The sequence below is a fragment of the Pristiophorus japonicus genome, chromosome 1 (assembly GCF_044704955.1).
Source record: "Pristiophorus japonicus isolate sPriJap1 chromosome 1, sPriJap1.hap1, whole genome shotgun sequence".
NCBI lineage: Eukaryota > Metazoa > Chordata > Chondrichthyes > Pristiophoridae > Pristiophorus > Pristiophorus japonicus.
This window is the reverse complement of record NC_091977.1, coordinates 400938914-400961324: the sequence shown is the minus strand read 5'-3', so window position 1 is coordinate 400961324 and position 22411 is coordinate 400938914. Positions and strand designations below refer to the sequence as shown.

Here is a 22411-nt window from a genome sequence, read left to right as displayed (position 1 = left end):
TAACTCCTTTTTGAATATATTTAGTGAATTGACCTCAACAACTTTCTGTGGTAGAGAATTCCACAGGTTCACCACTCTCTTGGTGAAGAAGTTTCTCCTCATCTCGGTGCTAAATGGCTTACCTCTTATCCTTAAACTGTGACCCCTGGTTCTGGACTTCCCCAACATTGGGAACATTCTTCCTGCATCTAACCTGTCTAAACCCGTCAGAATTTTAAACGTTTCTATGAGGTCCCCTCTCATTCTTCTGAACTCCAGTGAATACAAGCCCAGTTGATCCCTCAATAGCAAGAATGTTCTTCCTCAAGTTAGGAGACCAAAACTGTACACAATAGTCCAGGTGTGGCCTCACCAAGGCCCTGTACAACTGTAGTAACACCTCCCTGCCCCTGTACTCAAATCCCCTTGCTATGAAGGCCAACATGCCATTTGCTTTCTTAACCGCCTGCTGTACCTGCATGCCAACCTTCAATGACTGATGTACCATGACACCCAGGTCTCGTTGCACCTCCCCTTTTCCTAATCTGTCACCATTCAGATAATAGTCTGTCTCTCTGTTTTTAACCACCAAAGTGGATAACCTCACATTTATCCACATTATACTTCATCTGCCATGCATTTGCCCACTCACCTAACCTATCCAAGTCACTCTGCAGCCTCATAGCATCCTCCTCGCAGCTCACACTGCCACCCAACTTAGTGTCATCCGCAAATTTGGAGATACTACATTTAATCCCCTCGTCTAAATCATTAATGTACAATGTAAACAGCTGGGGCCCCAGCACAGAACCTTGCGGTACCTCACTAGTCACTGCCTGCCATTCTGAAAAGTACCCATTTACTCCTACTCTTTGCTTCCTGTCTGCCAACCAGTTCTCAATCCACGTTAGCACACTACCCCCAATCCCATGTGCTTTAACTTTGCACATTAATCTCTTGTGTGGGACCTTGTCGAAAGCCTTCTGAAAGTCCAAATACACCACATCAACTGGTTCTCCCTTGTCCACTCGACTGGAAACATCCTCACAAAATTCCAGAAGATTTGTCAAGCATGATTTCCCTTTCACAAATCCATGCTGACTTGGACCTATCATGTCACCTCTTTCCAAATGCGCTGCTATGACATCCTTAATAATTGATTCCATCATTTTACCCACTACCGATGTCAGGCTGACCCGGTCTATAATTCCGTGTTTTCTCTCTCCCTCCTTTTTTTTTTAAAAAAGTGGGGTTACATTGGCTACCCTCCACTCCATAGGAACTGATCCAGAGTCTATGGAATGTTGGAAAATGACTGTCAATGCATTCGCTATTTCCAAGGCCACCGCCTTAAGTACTCTGGGATGCAGTCCATCAGGCCCTAGGGATTTATCGGCCTTCAATCCCATCAATTTCCCCAACACAATTTCCTGACTAATAAGGATTTCCCTCAGTTCCTCCTTCCTACTAGACCCTCTGACCCCTTTTATATCCGGAAGGTTGTTTGTGTCCTCCTTAGTGAATAACGAACCAAAGTACTTGTTCAATTGGCCTGCCATTTCTTTGTTCCCCGTTATGACTTCCCCTGATTCTGACTGCAGGGGACCTACGTTTGGCTTTACTAATCTTTTTCTCTTTACAACAGGGCACTTAGAAAATCATTATATGATTAGGCAGAGTCAACATGATTTTACGAAAGGGAAATTGTGTCTAACAAATTTATTAAGAGTTTTTTGAGGATGTAACTACTGTAGCAGGGTAGATAAAGATGAGCCAGTGGATGCAGTATATTTGGATTTCCAAAAGACATTCAATAAGGTGCCACCTTAAAGGTTGCTACGCAAGATAAGGGCTCATGGGGATGGGGGATGGTAATATATTAGCATGGATATATTAGTTAACAGAGAGTAGGGACAAATGGATCATTTTCCAGTTGGCAGATTGTATCTAGTGGGGTGCCGCAAGGATCAGTGCTTGGGCCTCAGCTATTTACAATCTATATTCATGATTTAGATGAGGGGACCGAGTGCAATGCATCCAAGTTCGCTGACAATACAAAGCTAGGTTGGAAAGTAAGCTGTGAGAAGGACACAAAGAAGCTGCAAAGGGATATAGATAGGTTAAGTGAGTGGACAATAAGGTGGCAGATGGAGTATAATGTGGGAAAATATGATGTTATTCAGTTTGGTAGGAAGAATAGAAAAACTGAATATTTTTTAAATGGTGAGAAACTATTAAATGTTGGTGTTCAGAGATTTAGGTGTTCTCGGACAGGAAACACGTTAGCATGCAGGTACAACAAGCAATTAGGAAGGCAAATAGCACGGCCTTTATTGCAAGGGGTTTGGAGTACAAGAGTAAGGAAGTCTTGCTACAATTATGCGGGGCTTTGGTGAGACCACACCTGGAGTATTGTGCACAGTTTTGGTCTCCTTATCTGAGGAAGAACATACTTGCCTTGGAGGCGATGCAATGAAGGTTCACTAGATTGATCCCTGGGATGAGAGGGTTGTCCAATGAGGAGAGATTGTGTAAATTGGGCCCATGCTCTCTGGAATTTAGAAGAATGTGATCTCATTGAAACATACAAGATTCTGAGGGGGATTGACAGGGTAGATGCGGAAAGGTTGTTTCCCCTGGCTCGAAAGTCTAGAACTAGGGGTTATAGTCTCTGGATAAAGGGCTGGCCATTCTTCACTCAGAGGGTTGTGAATCTTTGAAATTTGCTACACCAAAGGGTTGTGGATGCTGAATCGTTGAATATAGTCAAGGCTGAGATAGATAGATTTTTGGACTCGAGGGGAATCAAGGGATATCAGGTGGGAAAGTGAAGTTGAGGTCGAAGATCAGCCATGATCTTATTGAATGGTGGAGCAATCTCAAAGGGACTGATGGCCTACTCCTGCTCTAATTCGTATGTTCTTATGTTCAAATGGCTCATATGTGTGCTGTAACATTCTATGATTTTATGAGCATTCAAATTGATAGGTTGTGGTCTAGCTTGTAGAATCTGAAGACTGTAAAGATCTGCATATAAAATTCTATTTGATGCACTGAGGAAAGTATGTGTACTGCCTGTCTTTATAGGTCCAATAGTAATGAACATTTTGAGATTAGCTCATTGTCACTTCAAACTGGAACATATTTAAATAGCAAAGGCTTTTCTAGGCATCCTAGAATTTTGTTAGAATTGTTAATTTTTTGCAGTAATTACGAGAAGAGGGAGGTGATTTTTTTTTTACTGAGACTAACAATAGATAACCCATTTATAAACATTTGACTCATTTCAGAGCAATGCATCAAAGTGACAACATTCAACAAATTAACATTAAAGCTTATGAATCAGACATAAACAGCTGTAAAGGTAATAAATATATCCAAGAATTTGAGGTACATGCTTAACTTGTACCAGCGATTAATTTTAAAAATTGAAGTACATTGATCAGATGAGTTGTCACTTACCAATAGTGCAGAGTAAACAACTTGAGGATTTGAGTGATCTAGGAACAGGATCAATCCAGGCAGACATCCCTGATCCTGGACAATCGCTCGCCTGTTTAAGGGGTCAGATGCTAAATCTTGCAGCTGGTTTACTACTGCTAGTGCATCAGGCTCCCCACTCATTGTGCCACCATCCACTATGCCATATGGTTTAAGAAATTTTCTCAATAATGCACTGTAAAAATAAAATAAGCATGCATTAGACCATTAACAGGTTCAATATACTAATATTTGGTCATATTTGACAGATCATTTCTTATTTAAATCCCTTCAATAACCAATTACATTTATACTTAAGCCATTAATGTAGGCAACACTTTTAAGTAAATGTCATTCACAATATCAGATACAAGTGCAATTTTGCACTTACTTTGTAAAGTACTAAACCTAGAGTGAAGCGACAAGATCTATACTGCAGGAAAACACCTTAAAACTTATCTCTTTCACTAGGCTTTTGGTCACCTGTCTCAATATCTTTATATGTGGCTTGGTGTCAAATGTACCAAAACAGCTCTCATCAAAGTCACAAATGATATCCTTTGTGACCGTGACAAAGGTAAACTCCTCATCCTTCTCGACCTGTTTGCAGCCTTTGACACAATTACCACCCCATCCTCCTCCAAAGCCTCTCCACCATCATCTAGCTGGATTGGACAGCACTCGCCTTGTTCCATTCTTATCTATCTAATCGCAGCCAGAAAATCACCAATGCAATGGCTTCTCTTCCCACTCCCGCATCGTTACCTCTGATGTCCCCCAAGGATCTATCCTTGGCCCCCTCCTATTTCTAATCTATATGCTGCCCCTTGGCGACATCATCCAAAAACACGGTGTCAGTTTCCACATGTACGCTGATAACAGCCAGCTCTACCTCACCACCACTTCTCTCGACCCCTCCGCGGTCTCTAAATTGCCAGACTGCTTGTCCGACATTCAGTGCTGGATGAGCAGAAAATTTCTCCAATTAAATATTGGGAAGACCGAAGCTACTGTCTTTGATCCCCGCCACAGACTGCGTTTCCTAGCCACCGACTCCATCCCTCTCCCTAGCATCTATCTGAGGCTGAACCAGACTGTTCACAACCTAGGTGTCATATTTGACCCTGAAATAAGCTTCATAACTCATCCACAGCATAACTAAAGCCACTATTTCCACCTCCGTAACATTGCCCGTCTCTGCCCCTCCTCAGCTCATCTGCTGTTGAAACCCTTCGTTACCTCAGACTTGACTACTCCACACACTCCTGGCTGGCTTCCCACATTCTACCCTAAGTAAACTTGAGGTCATCCAAAACTCGGCAGCCCGTTTCCTAACTCACATAAAGTCCCTTTCACCTATCACCCCTGTGCTCGCTGACCTACATTGGCTCCCGGTTAAGCAACGCCTCGATTTCAAAATTCTCATCCTTGTTGCCTCGCCCCTCCCTTTCTCTGTAATCTCCTTCAGCCTCACAACACCGCCAGCCCCCCCCCCCCCCCCAAAAGATAACTGCACTCCTCAAATTCTGCCCTCTTCAGCATCCTTGATTATAACCATTCAACCATCAGTGGCCATGCCTTTTGTTGCCTAGGCCCCAAGCTCTGGAAACCCCTCCCCAAACCTCTCAGCCTCTCTTTCATCCTTTAAAACGCTCCTTAAAACCTACCTCTTTGACCAAGCTTTTAGTCATCTACCTTCATTTCTTCGGATGTGGTTCAGTGTCAAAATTTTTGTGGTCTTATAAGGCACCTTGGGATGTTTTACTACGTTAAAGGTGATATATAAATACAAATTGTTGTATGATTCTATGATCATATCCAAGGCTACTGGGGGTTTGTGGTCTTCATGGAAAAATGGCTAGAGCTGCAGCAAAGATCTGGGATTCCCATGCAATAAGAACCTAAGAAATAGGAGCAGGAGTCGGCCATACGGCCCCTCGAGCCTGCTCCGCCATTTAAGACGATCTTGGCTGATCCGATCATGGACTCAGGTCCACTTCCCTGCCCGCTTCCCATAACCCCTTATTGGTTAAGAAACTGTCTATCTCTGTCTTAAATTTATTCAATGTCCCAGCTTCCACAGCTCTCTGAGCTAGCAACTTCCACAGATTTACAACCCTGAGAAAATAAATTTCTCCGCATCTCAGTTTTAAATGAGCGGCCCCTTATTCGAAGATTATGCCCCCTAGTTCTAGTCTCGCCCATCAGTGGAAACATTCTCTCTGCATCCACCTTGTCAAGCCTCCTCATAAGTTTATACGTTTCGATAAGATCACCTCTCAATCGTCTGAATTCCAATGAGTAGAGGCCCAACCTACTCAACCTTTCCTCATAGGTCAACCCCCTCATCTCCGAAATTAACCTAGTGAACCTTCTCTGAACTACCTCCAAAGCAAGTATATCCTTTTGTAAATATGGAAACCAAAACTGCACACAGTATTCCAGGTGTGGCCTCACCAATACCCTGTACAACTGCTTTTATACTCCATCCCCTTTGCAATAAAGGCCAAGATTCCATTGGCCTTCCTGATCATTTGCTGTACCCGCACACTAACCTTTTGTGTTTCATGCACAAGTATCCCCAGGTCCCGCTGTACTGCAGCACTTTGCAATCTTTCTCCATTTAACTAATAATTTGCTCTTTGATTTTTTTTCTGCCAAAGTGCATGACCTCACACTTTCCAACATTATACTCCATCTGCCAAATTTTTGCCCACTCGCTTAGCCTGTCTATGTCCTTTTGCTGATTTTTTTGTGTCCTCCTCACACATTGCTTTTCCTCCCATCTTTGTAGCGTCAGCAAACTTGGCTACGTTACACTCAGTCCCTTCTTCCAAGTCGTTAATATAGATTGTAAATAGTTGGGGTCCCAGCGGCATCCCACTAGTTACTGATTGCCAACCTGAGAATGAACCATTTATCCCGACTCTCTCTTTTCTGTTCATTAACCAATCCTCTATCCATGCTAATATATTACCCCCAACCCCGTGAACTTTTATCTTGTGCAGTAACCTTTTATGTGGCACCTTGTCAAATGCCTTCTGGAAGCCAAATACACCACATCCACTGGTTCCCCTTTTCCATCCTGTTCATGACATCCTCAAAGAACTCCAGAAAATTTGTCAAACATGACTTCCCCTTCATAAATCCATGCTGACTCTGCCTGACCAAATTATGCTTTTTCAAATGTCCTGCTACTACTTCTTTAATAATGGACTCCAACATTTTCCCAACCACAGATGTTAGGCTAACTGGTCTATAGTTTCCTGCTTTTTTCTGCCTCCTTTTTTAAATAGGGGCATTACATTTGCAGTTTTCCAATCTGCTGGGGCCTCCCTAGAATCCAGGGAATTTTGGTAAATTACAATCACTGCATCTACTATCCCTGCCGCTACTTCTCTTAAAGACCCTAGGATGCAAGCCATCAGGTCCAGGGGAGTTATCTGCCTTTAGTCCCATTACCTTACTGAGTACCACCTCCTGATTGATTGTGATTGTGTTAAGTTCCTTCCCCCCCCCCCCCCCATCCCTATAGCCCCTTGACTATCCACTGTTGGGATATTGTTAGTATCCTCTACTGTAAAGACTGCTACAAAATATTTGTTCAGAGTTTCTGCCATCTCCATGTTACCATTGCTAATTCCCCGGTCTCATCCTCCAAGGGACCAACATTTGCTTTAGCCACTCTTTTCCTTTTTATATACCTATAGAAGCTCTTGCTATCTGTTTTTATATTTTGTGTTAGTTTACTTTCATAATCTATCTTCCCTTTCTTAATCATTTTTTTAGTCATTCTTTGCTGGCTTTTAAAAGCTTCCCAATCTTCTGTCCTCCCACTAGTTTTGGCCACTTTGTATGCCCTTGTTTTTAATTGGATACCGTCCTAGAATAAATATAGGATTTGATTTATTAATTAATTCACCATAAACCAATGGCCCTGAACATATTCTCCAGAAATGATGAAACTACAAACATTGCACAGCACAAAACTCAACACACAAACTACAATAAATTCACAAGGAACGAAAATATTTCCTGTCAAGCATGCCTATTGCGATACAGACCTAATGAGGAGACATGAAACTCTCCAAACATTTCTCGCGCATTTTCAGTGGATATGTTGAGGGCCTTGTGTTCTTCTAAGTTCCAGCAATAATAAATCGAAGGACACATATTTAGCCCGTTGTCTAGTATAAAACCGAGTTTAAACCAAATGTAAACACTAATGCAATGCGTGGGCTGAAGGGGCAATGCGCGTCAAGACTGACGATGTCTCAATTCTCGGGACGCAGCCCTCCCCGTTCACCCCAGTTAACCTCCAGCAGTCACGGCCTCGACCTACCTTTAACACCCGACGCTTGTTTTACTCCTCGATTATAACGTGCGTTGACTGCTCCTCCGATCATTCGCCACCGCCGCCAACAAATCCCATTCGCTTTAACCGGTCCAATGACTCAATCAAACACGAACACTTACCGATGACCAGAGCTCCACTCCCTTTCACCGAGCTTGCCCAGCAGCCTGGCCTGGCCTGGCCCGGCCCTGCGCACTGCACTCCTTCAATTCCACTCATGCCATTGGTTCACTTCCTCTCGAGCATGCCTGACAGAACAGCCTATCGCACATCATGTTACTGTGTACAGGTATCCGGCTCCGCAGATTTTTGTTTTAAATAATGGGAATTATATTAACTTAAACTATATTAATTTTGAAAATGTGACGTTTTAAGGGTGTTGCATATATGCAGTCTGTGTTGAGCGGTATCTGAGCGTGATGTGGGTGGTTGGGGCCGTGTCTGATTGGTGAGTTTGCCGGGCATGCGCCGGAAGCTGCTGTCGCGGGCCGCTCAGTGTCGGTTAGCGAGGTGCTCGAGCAGCTCCGAGTCCAAGGTGAGAAGCAGCGAGACCGGATCCAGCGCTACTGACGGTGCCGGGTGTCCTGACTTCGGGACAAGTAGAACGGGAGGTTATATTAAACTCTTTTATAGAGAATCCTTCTAATACCGAGGGAGAGCGGTGTCTGTTTCGGTGTCCTGCCCCGGTCCCCCTCTCCCGGCCCGGGATGCGAGGCAGTGTTCTAGTTGTACACTAACTATTATTAATACGGGTGGCGGCAGGTCCAAACGACAGCAGGCCGGCGCTCCAGCTTTTTGTCTAACTCGATGATTCATTCAATCTTAAAGTTATTCCTTTTGCACATTTGGTTCTTGGTGATGGGAACGGGAGAAACACTCAGTTATTTCTATACGTAATATAATCTTATTGCAGCTGTGTCGACCTATATATATGGTGAGTGTAATCTGGCAAATACTGGTTAATATTTCGTAGGAATTGATCGGTCACATTATTTGGAAATGCAGGGGATCCCGTGTCTACAATGTTGTCACAATGCTTTTAGATCTGTATTAGAAAAAGTGGCTTTTCTAAAATTGAAATTTGACTCAATTGCGTTAAATAAACGTTACTGTAAGCGTCGAAGTGGCACAAATTCACATCTCGGTGTTTACGAATCGGAAATTTGATGAAACGAGCATGATGGTCGTATTTAGTAAGATGGAAAATATGTGCTACAAGTATCTTGAATGCTGAATAGTACATATTTCATCGTTGGTCTGAGGATTTTTAATAAGAACATAAGAACTAGGAGCAGGAGTAGGCCATAGGGCCCCTCGAGCCTGCTCCACCATTCAATGAAATCATGGCTGATCTGATCATGGACTCAGCTCCACTTCCCTGCCTGCTCCCCAGAACGCCTTATCCCCTTATAGTTTTATAAATTGTCTATTTCTGTCTTAAATTTATTCAGTGTCCCAACTTCCACAGCTCTGAGTCAGCAAATTCCACAGATTTACAACCTTCTGAGAAAAAAAATTTCTCCTCATCTCAGTTTTAAATGGGCGGCCACTTTTAGTCTAAGATCATGCCCCCTAGCTCTTGTCTCCCCGATCAGTGGAAACATCCTCTCTGCATCAACCTTGTCAAGCCCCCTCATAATCTTATATGTTTCGATAAGATCACTTCAATCTTCTGAATTCCAATGATAGAGGCCCAACCTACTCAACCTTTCCTCATAAGTCAACCTCCTCATCTCCGGAATCAACCTAGTGAACCTTCTTTGAACTGCCTCCAAAGCAAGTATATCCTTTTGTAAATATGGAAACCAAAACTGCACGCAGTATTCCAGGTGTGGTCTCACCAACACCTGAGCAAGACTTCCCTGCTTTTATACTCCATTCCCTTTGCAATAAAGGCCAAGATTCCATTGGCCTTCCTGATCACTTGCTGTACCTGCATACTAACCTTTTGTGTTTCATGCACGAGTACCCCCAGGTCCTGCTGTACTGCAGCACTTTGCAATCTTTCTCCATTTAAATAATAACTTACTCTTTGATTTTTTTTCGGCCAAGTGCATGACCTCACACTTTCCAACATTATACTCCATCTGCCAAATTTTTGCCCACTCACTTAGCCTATCTGTCCTTTTGCAGCTTTTTTATGGCCTCTTCACACACTGATTTTTCTCCCATCTTTGTGTCATCAGCAAACTTGGCTGATGATACACTCAGTCCCTTCTTCCAAGTCGTTAATATAGATTGTAAATAGTCGGGGTCCCAGCACTGATCCCTGCGGCACCCCACTAGTTACTGATCGCCAACCAGAGAATGAACTATTTATCCCGACTCTCTGTTTTCTGTTAGTTAGCCAATCCTCTATCTATGCTTAATGAGTGAATTGATGTTAAAGCTATATATTAGTAAAAACCCATACATCTATGTTCGCTTGTCTCCAAATTTTACTTCTAGTTGACATGTTCACATTTATAATGGAAATTGACGATGTAAACTTGAAAATATTAGGGGCTGGATTTTATGAACCTGGGTGGGTCCCGACTCGCTGCTGTCTCCATCCCAGCCTCCAACATGACTTTCCTCTGATTGGGCTTGTTAAGCCCGCCCAGCAAGTTTCCCGACCAATTAGAGGAAGTGGGTCTGATGACGTCATTTGGTGGCGCATCATCAGCCGGTTTCCTTAAAGGGACCATAGTCAAATTTATTTTGATAGTTGTGCTGTCAGTGTTCTACAGCATTGAGATGCAAACACTGATGAGCACTGCACAAAGGTGCAACCAGGCTCCCTCATGACTCATAAGTATGTGGAGAGAATCAGAGCATGTAGGGAGGCCCTTTTCCCTTTCCATGGGCATAAAAGACCTCCTCAGGAGCCTGGTTGCACACTGCACACTGCGGCCACCTCCCTCCAAAACAGATACACCGTTTAGGGTACTGTTGGGGGAGATGGCTAATTAGAGGAAGGCAGCAGCAGCCAAGTCCATGGCACCAGGGGTGGCTCTGCTGCACAGGAGGGCAGGATAAAGAGTGCGAGAGCTGTAGTGATAGGGGCTTCATTGTAAGGGGAATAGATAGACGTTTCTGCGGCCGCAAACGAGACTCCAGGATGGTATGTTGCCTCCCTGGTGCAAGGGTCAAGGATGTCTCGGAGCGGCTGCAACGCATTCTGCAGGGGGAGGGTGAACAGCCAGCTGTCGTGGTGCATCTAGGTACAAACGATAAAAAACGGGATGAGGTCCTACAAGCTGAATTTAGAAAGTTAGGAGTTAAATTAAAAAGTAGGACATCAAAGGTAGTAATCTCAGGATTGCTACCAGTGCCACGTGCTAGTCAGAGCAGGAATCGCAGGATAGCTCAGATGAATACGTAGCTTGAGGAATAGTGCAAGGGTGAGGGATTCAAATTCCTGGGACACGAACCGGTTCTGGGGGAAGTGGGACCAGTACAAATCGGAAGGTCTGCACCTGGGCAGGACTGGAACCGATGTCCTAGACGTTTTTGCTAGTGCTGTTGGGGAGGGTTTAAATTAATATGGCAGGGGGGTGGGAACCAATGCAGGGAGGCAGAGGGAAGTAAAAAGGGGGCAGAAGCAAAAGGTAGGAAGGAGAAAAACTAGTGGAGGGCAGAGAAATCAAGGGCAAAAATCAAAAGGGGCCACATTACAACATAATTTTAAAAGGACAAAGAGTGTTTAAAAAAACAAGCCTGAAGGCTCTGAGTCTCAATGCGAGGAGCATTTGTAATAAGGTGGATGAACTAACTGCGCAGATAGCTGTTAATGGATATGATATAATTGGGATTATGGAGACATGGCTCCAGGGTAACCAAGGCTGGGAACTCAACATCCAGGGGTATTCAATATTCAGGAAGAATAGACAGGAAGGAAAAGAAGGTGGGGTAGCGTTACTGGTTAAAGAGATTAACGCAATAGTAAGGAAGGACATTAGTGTGGATGATGTGGAATCTATATGGGTAGAGCTGCGAAACACCAAAGGGCAGAAAACGTTAGTGGGAGTTGTGTACAGACCACCAAACGGTAGTAGGGAGGTTGGGGATGGCATCAAATAGGAAATTAGGGATGTGTGGAATAAGGGTACAGCAGTTATCATGGGTGACTTTAATCTACATTTAAATTGGGCTAACCAAACTGGTAGCTATTCTGTGGAGGAGGAGTTCCTGGAGTGTGTAAGGAATGGTTTTCTGGACCAATATGTCGAGGAACCAACTCAAGAGCAGGCCATCCTCGACTGGATCTTGTGTAATGAGAGAGGATTATTTAGCAATCTGGTCGTGCGAGGCCCCTTGGGGAAGAGTGACCATAATATGGTAGCATTCTTTATTAAGCTGGAGAGTAATGTAGTTAATTCAGAGACTAGGGTCCTGAACTTAAAGAAAGGAAACTTCGATGGTTTGAGACATGAATTGGCTAGGATAGATTGGCGAATGATACTTAAAGGGTTGATGGTGGATAGACAATGGCAGACATTTAAATATCACATGGATGAACTACAACAAATGTACATCCTTGTGTGACGTAAAAATAAAAAAGGGAAGGTGGCTCAACCGTGGCTAACAAGGGAAATTAGGGAAAGTGTTAAATCCAAGGAAGAGGCATATAAATTGGCCAGAAAAGGCAGCAAACCTGAGGACTAGGAGAAATTTAAAATTCAGCAGAGGAGGACTAAGGGTTTAATTAGGAGGGGGAAAATAGAGTAGGAGAGTAAGCTTGCAGGGAATATAAAAACTGACTGCAAAAGCTTCTATAGATTCGTGAAGACAAATGTAGGTCTCTTGCAGTCAGAATCAGGTGAATTCATAATGGGGAGCAAGGAAATTGCAGACCAATTGAACAAATACTTTGGTTCTGTCTTTACTAAGGAAGACACAAATAACCTCCCGAAAATACTAGAGGACCGAGGGTCTAGCGAGAAGGAGGAACTGAGGGAAATCCTTATTAGTCAGGTAATGGTGTTCGGGAAATTGAAGGGACTGAAGGCCGATAAATCCCTAGGGCCTGATAGTCTGCATCCCAGAGTACTTAAGGAAGTGGCCCCAGAAATAGTAGATGCATTGGTGGTCATTTCCCAACACTCCATGGATTCTGGATCCGTTCCTATGGATTAGAGGGTAGCTAATGTAACCACACTTTTTTAAAAAAGGAGGGAGAGAGAAAACAGGGAATTATAGACCAGTTAACCTGACATCAGTGGTGGGGAAAATGCTGGAATAAATTATTAAAGATGTAATAGCAGCACATTTGGAAAGCAGTGACAGGATCGGTCCAAGTCAGCATGGATTTATGAAAGGGAAATCATGCTTGACAAATCTTCTAGAGTTTTTTGAGGATGTAACTAATAGAGTGGATAAGGGAGAACCAGTAGATGTGGTGTATTTGGACTTTTAAAAGGCTTTTGACAAGGTCCCACACAAGAGATTCATGTGCAAAATTAAAGCACATGGTATTGGGGGTAATATATTGACGTAGATAGAGAAATGGTTGGCAGACAGGAAGCAAAGAGTGGGAATAAACAGGTCCTTTTCAGAAGTCCTGGTCCCAGGTCCTGGCAGGCAGTGACTAATGGGGTGCCGCAGGATTCAGTGCTGGGACCCCAGCTATTTACTATATATATTAATGATTTAGATGAAGGAATTGAATGTAATATCTTCAAGTTTGCAGATGACACTAAGCTGGGTGGCAGTGCGAGGAAGATGCTAAGAGGCTGCAGGGGGACTTGGACAGGTTAGGTGAATGGGTAAATGCATGGCAGATGCAGTATAATGTGGATAAAAGTGAGATTATCTACTTTGATGGCAAAAACAGGAAGGCAGATTATTATCTGAATGGTGACAGATTAGTAAAAGGGGAGGTGCAACGAGACCTGGATGTCATGGTACATCAGTCATTGAAGGTAGGCAAGAAGGTACAGCAGGCAGTAAAGAAAGCAAATAGCATGCTGGCCTTCATAGCGAGGGGATTATAGTATAGTAGCAGGAGGTCTTGCTGCAGTTGTACAGGGCCTTGGTGAGACCACACCTTGAGTATTGTGTGCAGTTTTGGTCTCCTAATCTGAAGAAGGACGTGCTTGCTATTGAGGGAGTGCAGCAAAGGTTCACCAGACTGATTCTCGGGATGGCAAGACTGACATATAAGAAAAGACTGGATCGACTAGGCTTATACTCACTGGAATTTAGAAGAATGAGAGGGGATCTCATAGAAACGTATAAAAGTCTGATGGGACTGGACAAGTTAGATGCAGGAAGAATGATCCTGATGTTGGGGAAGTCCAGAACCAGGGGACACAGTCTAAGGATAAGGGATAAGCCATTTAGGACCGAGATGAGGAGAAACTTTTTCACCCAGAGAGTTGTGAACCTGTGGAATTCTCTACCACAGAAAGTTGTTGAGTCCAGTTTGTTGGACATATTCAAAAGGGAGTTAGATGTGGCCCTTCTGGCTAAAGTCCAGTGTGCGCATTTTGACAGCGGGTTCCCAATTTTAAATTTAATAGCTGACCCACCATTCATCCCGTCTGCTGAGCGCTGGAAAAATTCCGGCCCTAGAGGCACATTGGGTAGGTTGAGTTGGCTCAGTGATTTTCCCCCTTCTCATATTTGCCTAGTTAAAATCAGGCAGTTGCATAATGGAAAAATGTGGCATCAGACAAGCTTGCTGGTTCCAAAATTTAAGAATCCTCTGTTAATAGCACCTATATATTAATTTAATGCATTTGAGCCTTATCTAATTTTTTGTTTAATTTTTCTGTTACTGATTACTTTGTGAAGAAACTGCTATATTACATACTAAAACAGTTGATTTAAAGTTCCAATGTAAAGGAGAAGAGAGACGTGGAACGTAACCTTCTGAATTGGTTATGGACAGAAGAAAGTAAATGCCATCGTTTGTTCTGGTTGTTCAGGCAACTGATTATAATATACTTTTTTTTGTTTAGGTTGCACACCTCAACAAACACAATGATGTGTGTGATATGGCTTAATTCTTTGCATTTTGGGGTGATTCACATATTCTGTTACAAATTCTCACAGAGCAACTGCAACTACCCTAACTATGACAATTTATTGTGCATCTAAACTAGAACTGGTATAATTCTGATCACTATATAGTGTTAACAAGGTATAAATGCATAAAACAGGTAGCATATGCAGAAATTTGAGTTTTAGATGCTTTAAAAAAAATTATCAAAGAAAGTCATCTTGGGCTTGACAGGGTAGATGCTGCGAAGATGTTTCCCCTGGCTTGGGAGTCCAAAACTAGGGGTCGCTGTCTCAGAATAAGGGGGTCAGTCATTTAGGACTGAGATGAGGAGATATTTCTTCACTCAAAGGATCATGAATCTTTGGAATTTATATCTCAGAAGGCTGAACATACTCGTTCAGTATGTTCAAGACAGAGATCGATAGATTTTTGGATACTAAGGGAACCAAGGGATATGGGGATAGTGCAGGAAGGGGGAATTGTGGTAGGAGGTCAGCCATGATCTTATTGAATGGCGGAGCAGGCTCGAAGGGCCGAATGGCCTACTCCTGCTCTTACTGGAACATAAGAACACAATATGTGCAAATTCAGATGTGTAGAATATTACAGAACAGATTTTGTGAATATTGAATGCTTCTATATGATGGCTTCATACTGGACCTCACTTTAATCTCTCTTGTTTTAATGTATGCCAATTCTAGAAATCCACAAATTAACAATCAAGTTACTTATTAAAAAATAAAGTTTAGCACCACTGAAGCAGTTTCAGCTTGTATAGTGTTAACTGGATGTTAAGGTCCAAGCAATATCACTTTGCATTGAGGCTACAGTTTTTGTGTAAATATACCTTCAGATTGATATTTTTTTGTTCAGCTGCTGTCAGTTTAAATACTGTGTAATATTTGTTTCAAGTTGAACCTTTTTTTTATTAGTTGAAATTCAAACTGTAGTGAAGAATGTGTCACATGAAATTTTTTGAAAATTATATCCATGTCCGTCTGATTTTATATTTTTCCTTCAGTTGAACTATGGGACTGTGTAAAGCTTCCAGCCTTCTATTGACGTGGATTGCAAAGCTGTGATGCAGCCCTAATGTTTTTATTCCTCATTCAGATGATTAGGATGATGTTGGAATATGCTGGAGTAAACATGGAATCAGTAAGTTAAATACTTTTCTCTTGTTCTTGATGACTGTCATATTTTGAACTAACAAAGTATAAACTTGTCTCTAGGGTTCCATAAGTAAACAAAATTTATATAAGTAGCTCTGAACACAAACTAAGGAACCAGGCATTAGACAATCTGATGTATTCCATACTGTCTGTCAGTGCACTTGTTGCTCTTGTACTTGTTAGTAATATTATGGTCTTAAATCATAGAGAATCTCTTTACAATTTGATTTGTCAGTAATTCAAACATTCATTTGTAGCTGAAAATTAATTTTTCACAAGGTCTGTGTTCTAATTTTTAAAAATTATTTTCAGTTGCCGCCATTTTGGTCAAACAAACCGTATGGTTCGTCTCGTAGTATTATTCGGAGAATAGGTACTAGCCTGCCTCTTAAACCATGCCCTAGAGTTCACTTTCAGGTAAGGAAAACAAGTAACAATTTTTGTTTGAATATATATTAGTTACCTCAGTGGTGTAAATAAAGAACTGATCCCTAGTGTAAAGATAAATGAGAAACTTGGAAGTTTTTTTAAAACATTGTTGCATTGTGATAGTGATAGAATGCAGTGATAGCTGGTTTGTACCCATGATTCTCAATGTAATTGAATGTCTTTGATTGGGAGAGAAAATTAGAGATTGGGTAATTCAGTTCTTTTAATGAATGGTTCTTGTGGCTAGCTCAAGAATAGTATTGGCAGATGATTGTCGGCCTGTCCTCTTTGTCAGGGAGTGGTGGTGGAGGGAAATTAAGGGACTCAAAATGTGGTGGAAGCATCCCTTTGGGCTCAGTTAATGCATTAAAATGTTCAAATTATTATGTGTGGTATTTTGTAATACAGGTACTGACTAGTTTTAAGTAATTGTATGTCTTTGTTATGCACGGCAGTTAAGAAAAATTGGATGAAGAGAAATTTAATGTCAAAATTATCCTTTCATTCCTTTAATCTTTCTCTAATGTGACCTCTGGATCTATTCAAAAATACATTCTGTTACTGGCGTGGGGCTTATTTATTACACTCAAAGGTGCAGTAAATTATGTACGTCACTAGAGGGAGTCGTATTTGGTCATCTCATTACAAATGGAAATGGTTCTATATCTAGTACCATTACAATAGGGATTTTTAGACGTAGTCTCAAAATAAACTGGGTATAGTTTCTTCTGCTTGATAATGCTAGCAAAACAATTAGTGTGACTATAATTTGGGGTTTGGGTTTGACATCACAAGGCCAGTCAGACAAATTTTTGTTTTTCAGTATTCTAAATTAGTAAAAGTGATTATAGGAGAAATTATCTTCCTGCAAACAGCCTTGAAATGGGAAATTGCTTTAAATTTCAGGCCTACAATTTTAAAATGTTCCTTCATTCAAGGTTTGTAATAGTTTTTCCTTTTTATCTGTTGAATGGCTTAACTTGTTCTCTCACTTAGTATTTTTATTGAAGGTATCTTGCTCGGACCATTTAAGGCTATAATGTGCAATAGTAATAAGCTTCAGTCTGACGTATCAGTTGAAAATCTGTAACTGTCATGTTCTTCATTGACTTTTGGAAAGTTGCACATATTCCAGCCAAAACAATATACCAATTCTAACAGGTGAACTCAGTAAAGATCTCAAATGCCTTCCCTCTTGGATTTCGATCAGCGATTCTGACAGTAGATATCTGTATCTTTCCAGTTCGGCTGTTGAAAACTGTTAAATTTGCTTTTCTTCTATAATTGACTTAATTGAGATTGCTTCATAATGAAGCAATCAGTTTTTATCCAAACTTTAGCAATAACTGTTGAGTAGCTTGAGTGAAGAAACTTTAAAAACAATTGAAGGCTGCTATTTTCAATATTTGTCTTTTGATCATTAATTTAATATTCAGAATAATCTGTACTATAAATTGTCTAGAAGGTCCTTGAAAATAAAATCCCTAATGTTTGCAGAAAAGATGATAGTTAATGGCCTTGGCATTTAGTTGATTACTGTGATTTTTGACTTAACTATGAATCAAATAGTAGAAATTAACTTTTAATAAACCACCTACATTAAGCCATATAACAGGACTTCAAAGACCTGGAATCCCTCTAAGCATGTCTTTTTTTTTCAGTTTTTCCTTTTTTTTAACACTATTTTGTTTGAAATTTCATCAGCCAAAATATTTATTGTATTGTAAAATGGTCATCAATAACCTGGCACAAGTCTTCAGAAATACCTGAATGTCAACTGTGACTATTTTCTGCTCTTAGAAGCCTTTTTTTCCTCTTTTTATTCTCTCTCCTTTCTGATAGCACTGTTCCATTCTGATCGGACTGTGCAGTGTACCTGCTGCAGGTCAGTGCCCTATGATTGTTTAAAAATAAAAACATTACTAAAGATTTTGTTCGGAGTTGCATGCAAGAATTGTGTTTGATTTACTGTTACTTGGAACATAATGTTTATATCCCTGCAATATGCAGTTCAGCTTGAATATTTGGATAGGAAAACAAAATGTTCTTGGATTATTGTGAGTAAGCACACACAAATTTTCAGAGCCTGACCACAAACAATTAAACATCACTAGGTGGTGTTGCAGGGTGGAGACCCAGTGAACTGAGTCACAGGATTAGGGTGTAAATTTGATGGGATTCATTTTTAATGCCAAGTCCCCTATGTCCTATATCCCGGTAAAGGGAAGCTCTGAGATTGTGGGCAGAATCTGCCGAGGGACACACAATCTAAAGGGGAGGGGGCTCACCCTTGACTGTACCCCACATCTAGCTAGCAAAGGTCTGGGTGCAGGTTATCAATTGGTTCTATCAGTCAGGGACGCCGAGTGTTATTGGAATATCCAAGAGAGAGAAAAATGCCTTTTCTTCCCAAAATAAATATATGCGGCACAAGATTTTTTCGACCTTTAAGAAATCTGAAAAACTAGTTTTAATTTCTCATACTAATTGAAATTGACGTCATTGTGAATACTGTTTTAGCTTGAAGCCTAAATTAGAATGTAGTTGGGAGGGTTAACTAGCTTCTTTTGAACATCCCAATTTAATGGTATGCCTCTATCTGTTTTGCAAATATGACTTTTTTTAAAAAATTCATTCATGGGATGTGGGCGTTGCTGGCCAGGCCAGCATTTATTACCCATCCCTTATTGACCTTGAGAAATTTCCACATCAGGATGGTATGTGACTTAGGGGAACTTGGAGGTGGTGGTGCTCCCATTCGCCTGTTGCCTTTGTCCTTCTAGGTGGTAGCGACCGCGGATTTGGGAGGTACTGTTGAAGAAGCCTTGGTGAGTTGCTGCAGTGCATCTTGTGGATGGTACACACTGTAGCCATGTTTTGCCAGTGGTGGAGGGAGTGAATGTTTAAGGTGGTTGATGGGGTGCCCATCAAGTCGACTGCTTTTTCCTGGACGGTGTTAAGCTTCTTGAGTGTTGTTGGAGCTGCACTCATTCAGGCAAGTTGACTGTATTCCATCACACTCCTGACTTGTGACTTATAGATAGTGGAAAGGCTTTAAGGTCAGGAGGTGAGTCACTCGATGCAGAATACTCAGCCTCTCACCTGTTCTTTAAGTCACAGTATTTATAGAAACATAAAAAATAGGTGCAGGAGTAGGCCATTCGGCCCTTCTAGCTTGCACCGCCATTTAATGAGTTCATGGCTGAACATGCAACTTCAGTACCCCATTCCTGCTTTCTCGCCATACCCCTTGATCCCCCTAGTAGTAAGGACTTCATCTAACTCCCTTTTGAATATATCTAGTGAATTGGCCTCAACTACTTTCCGTGGTAGAGAATTCCACAGGTTCACCACTCTCTGGGTGAAGAAGTTTCTCCTCATCTCAGTCCTAAATGGCTTACCCCTTATCCTTAGACTGTGACCCCTGGTTCTGGACTTCCCCAACATTGGGAACATTCTTCCTGCATCCAACCTGTCTAAACCCGTCAGAATTTTAAACGTTTCTATGAGGTCCCTTCTCATTCTTCTGAACTCCAGTGAATACAAGCCCAATTGATCCAGTCTTTCTTGATAGGTCAGTCCCACCATCCCGGGAATCAGTCTGGTGAACCTTCGCTGCACTCCCTCAATAGCAAGAATGTCCTTCCTGAAGTTAGGAGACCAAAACTGTACACAATACTCCAGGTGTGGCCTCACCAAGGCCCTGTACAACTGCAGCAACACCTCCCTGCCCCTGTACTCAAATCCCCTCGCTATGAAGGCCAACATGCCATTTGCTTTCTTAACTGCCTGCTGTACCTGCATGATCCAGTGCTGATCCAGTTAAGTTTCTGGTCAATGGTGACCCCCAGGTTGTTGATGGTGAGGGATTCAATTATAGTAATGCCATTGAATGTCGAGGGGAGGTGGTTAGACTCTCTTGTTGGAGATGGTCATTGCCCGGCATTTTTGTGGTGCGAATATTACTTGCCATTTATCAGCCCAAGCCTGGATGTTGTCCAGGCCTTGCTGCATGTGGGCACGGACTGCTTCATTATCTACGGACTTGCGAATGGAATTGAACGCTGCAATCGTCAGCAAACATCTCCACTTCTGAACTAGTGCTAGAATTTTGGTCATTAATGAAGTAGCAGAAGATGGTTGGGCCTAGGACACTTCACTGAAGAATTCCTGCAACACCGTCCAAAATGGTGGAGGGAGTTTATCAACCCACTTATTGAGAACTACAAAAATAAAATGTAGTACAACTTCCATTTATATTCCATTTACTATAAAAAAAAGTTACAAGGTGTTTCATGGAATAAGATGATGGATACTGAGTTATGAAAGGAGAGGTTGTATGATGATCAAAATCTTGACCAAAGAGATGGATTTTGGGAAAGTGGTTAAAGGAGTGGACAGAATCAATGAATAACTTCCGACGGGTGGATCCCAAGCAGATACCAATGGTGAGATGAAAGGGGGTGGGAAGTGCAAAAGGCTGAAGTCCATGGAATGGAGAGTTTCAGGATGTTCTAAAGGCAGTGGAGTGAGACCATGAAAGGACCTAAAGATGAATATTTAAAATTTGCGGCAAGGGTTCAGGGAGCCAATCTAGGTCAATGAGGACAGCAGTGATGCGGGTGTGGGAAAAGATATATAGAGGACTGCTAATGTGGTACCCTTGTTTAAGAAGAGGGAAAGGGATAGGCCGAGTAATGACAGGCCTGTCAGCCTAACCTCAGTGGTGGGAAATCCTGAAAGACAGGATAAATCTATATTTGGAAAGGCAAGGATTAATTAGGGACAGTCAGCATGGATTTGTTAAGGGAAGATCGTGTTTGACCAACCTGATTGAATTTTTTGAGGAGGTAACCAAGAGGGTCGATGAGGGTAGTGTATATGGATTTTAGCAAAGCTTTTGATAAGGTCCCACATGATAGACTGGTCACGAAGGATCCAGGGCAAAGTGGCTAGTTGGATCCAAAATTGGCTTCGAGGTAGGAAGCAAAGGGTAATGGTTGATAGACTGGAGGGGGGCGGGGGGAGATCGGAGGGGAGAGAGGGAACTCTGGGAAGACGGATCACGTTCTTCCAACCCCTTACAAGCGGTATTGTTGGAGTGGATGATATCCAGAAGTCACGACACTGTCATTATTCACTTCATACCCAATAAACCTGTTAACAATCCATACATAATGCCTGCCCCCTCTATGGTGGGGGTGGGGGAGGGACGCACCTGCACTGGGGTAAGGCACATCGGCTGGGGGAGGCATGCACTTGGGCTGGGGTAAGGCACTTTGGCTGGCCCTTGCTGTCTTCTCTGGAGCTCTGTCCTCTGTCGCTTCAGGAAGTCAAAGTGGATCGAGTTACAATTTGCAAAGTCAGTGAGACCTTGGGGTGGGAGGTTCTGGTAACACATTCCTGTGAAACTTCAGGATGTGGCTTACCCTCCAAGAGGACTAATCATAGACAAAGCATGGTGGTCACTTTTGCAGTACAAATGCATGCATCCTTATTTGGTTGCTCCTAACTTCCATATTGCTTCAGCAGCTTCTGTTCTTGCTCTATCCACCTTTTGATGACATTATAAAATCCCATACCAATAGTGCCTATCTAACTTAATAGATCTCTTCTTGCAAACCATTCTATGCATCATAGCATCATATTTCTATCATCTCTAGTGCTTCTTAAATGATTAAACTTTGGGGGTGATTTTCCACAGTGGTTTGCCCAATCGTCGTCATAACTTCGGTGGGAGAGTCATGGAAAGCTGGGGAAAATGGCGTTCACATGTTTCCAGACTCTTTCGGTGAAGTTTTGACAGACAATCGTGAGAATCCCGATGGAAATTCACCCCCTTTATTTCCTGCTGCCCAGATTATGAAATGAAGGAAAGGTGCATAAAATTCAAATATCCTGTAATATTGAACGGAATATAAAACACAAAAATACAGTTTTCTGAAGCTCTTCATACATTAGAACAACGGCCTGGAAATCACTGCAACGCTGCAAAATTGGCACCGAATG

At 42.1% G+C, this 22411-nt stretch overlaps 2 protein-coding genes across 8 annotated transcripts in view; one reads left to right on the top strand and one right to left on the bottom strand.

Annotated features, from left to right (window-relative positions):
• The window catches only part of armc1 (armadillo repeat containing 1), a 61899-nt gene extending 53870 nt beyond the window's left edge, over window positions 1–8029 (bottom strand). The window contains exons 1-2 of one of the 2 annotated variants that reach the window (XM_070891814.1): window positions 7936–8029; window positions 3442–3655 (exon numbers count right to left, since the gene is read on the bottom strand). In XM_070891814.1, the coding sequence (XP_070747915.1) occupies window positions 3442–3603 (162 nt within the window). In that variant the 5' untranslated portion in view covers window positions 3604–3655; window positions 7936–8029. Of the gene's footprint in view, window positions 1–3441; window positions 3656–7801 lie in introns of both variants that reach the window. The other variant, XM_070891805.1, reaches the window with a different exon arrangement.
• A 230-nt stretch (window positions 8030–8259) lies between these two features.
• Window positions 8260–22411, top strand: part of mtfr1 (mitochondrial fission regulator 1) — a 67788-nt gene continuing 53636 nt past the window's right edge. For 4 of the 6 annotated variants that reach the window (XM_070891794.1, XM_070891786.1, XM_070891776.1 and 1 more), the window contains exons 1-3: window positions 8260–8348; window positions 15823–15959; window positions 16286–16390. In XM_070891794.1, the coding sequence (XP_070747895.1) occupies window positions 15894–15959; window positions 16286–16390 (171 nt within the window). In that variant the 5' untranslated portion in view covers window positions 8260–8348; window positions 15823–15893. Of the gene's footprint in view, window positions 8425–8460; window positions 8748–15822; window positions 15960–16285; window positions 16391–22411 lie in introns of those variants that run through there. The other 2 variants (XM_070891758.1, XM_070891766.1) reach the window with 2 other exon arrangements.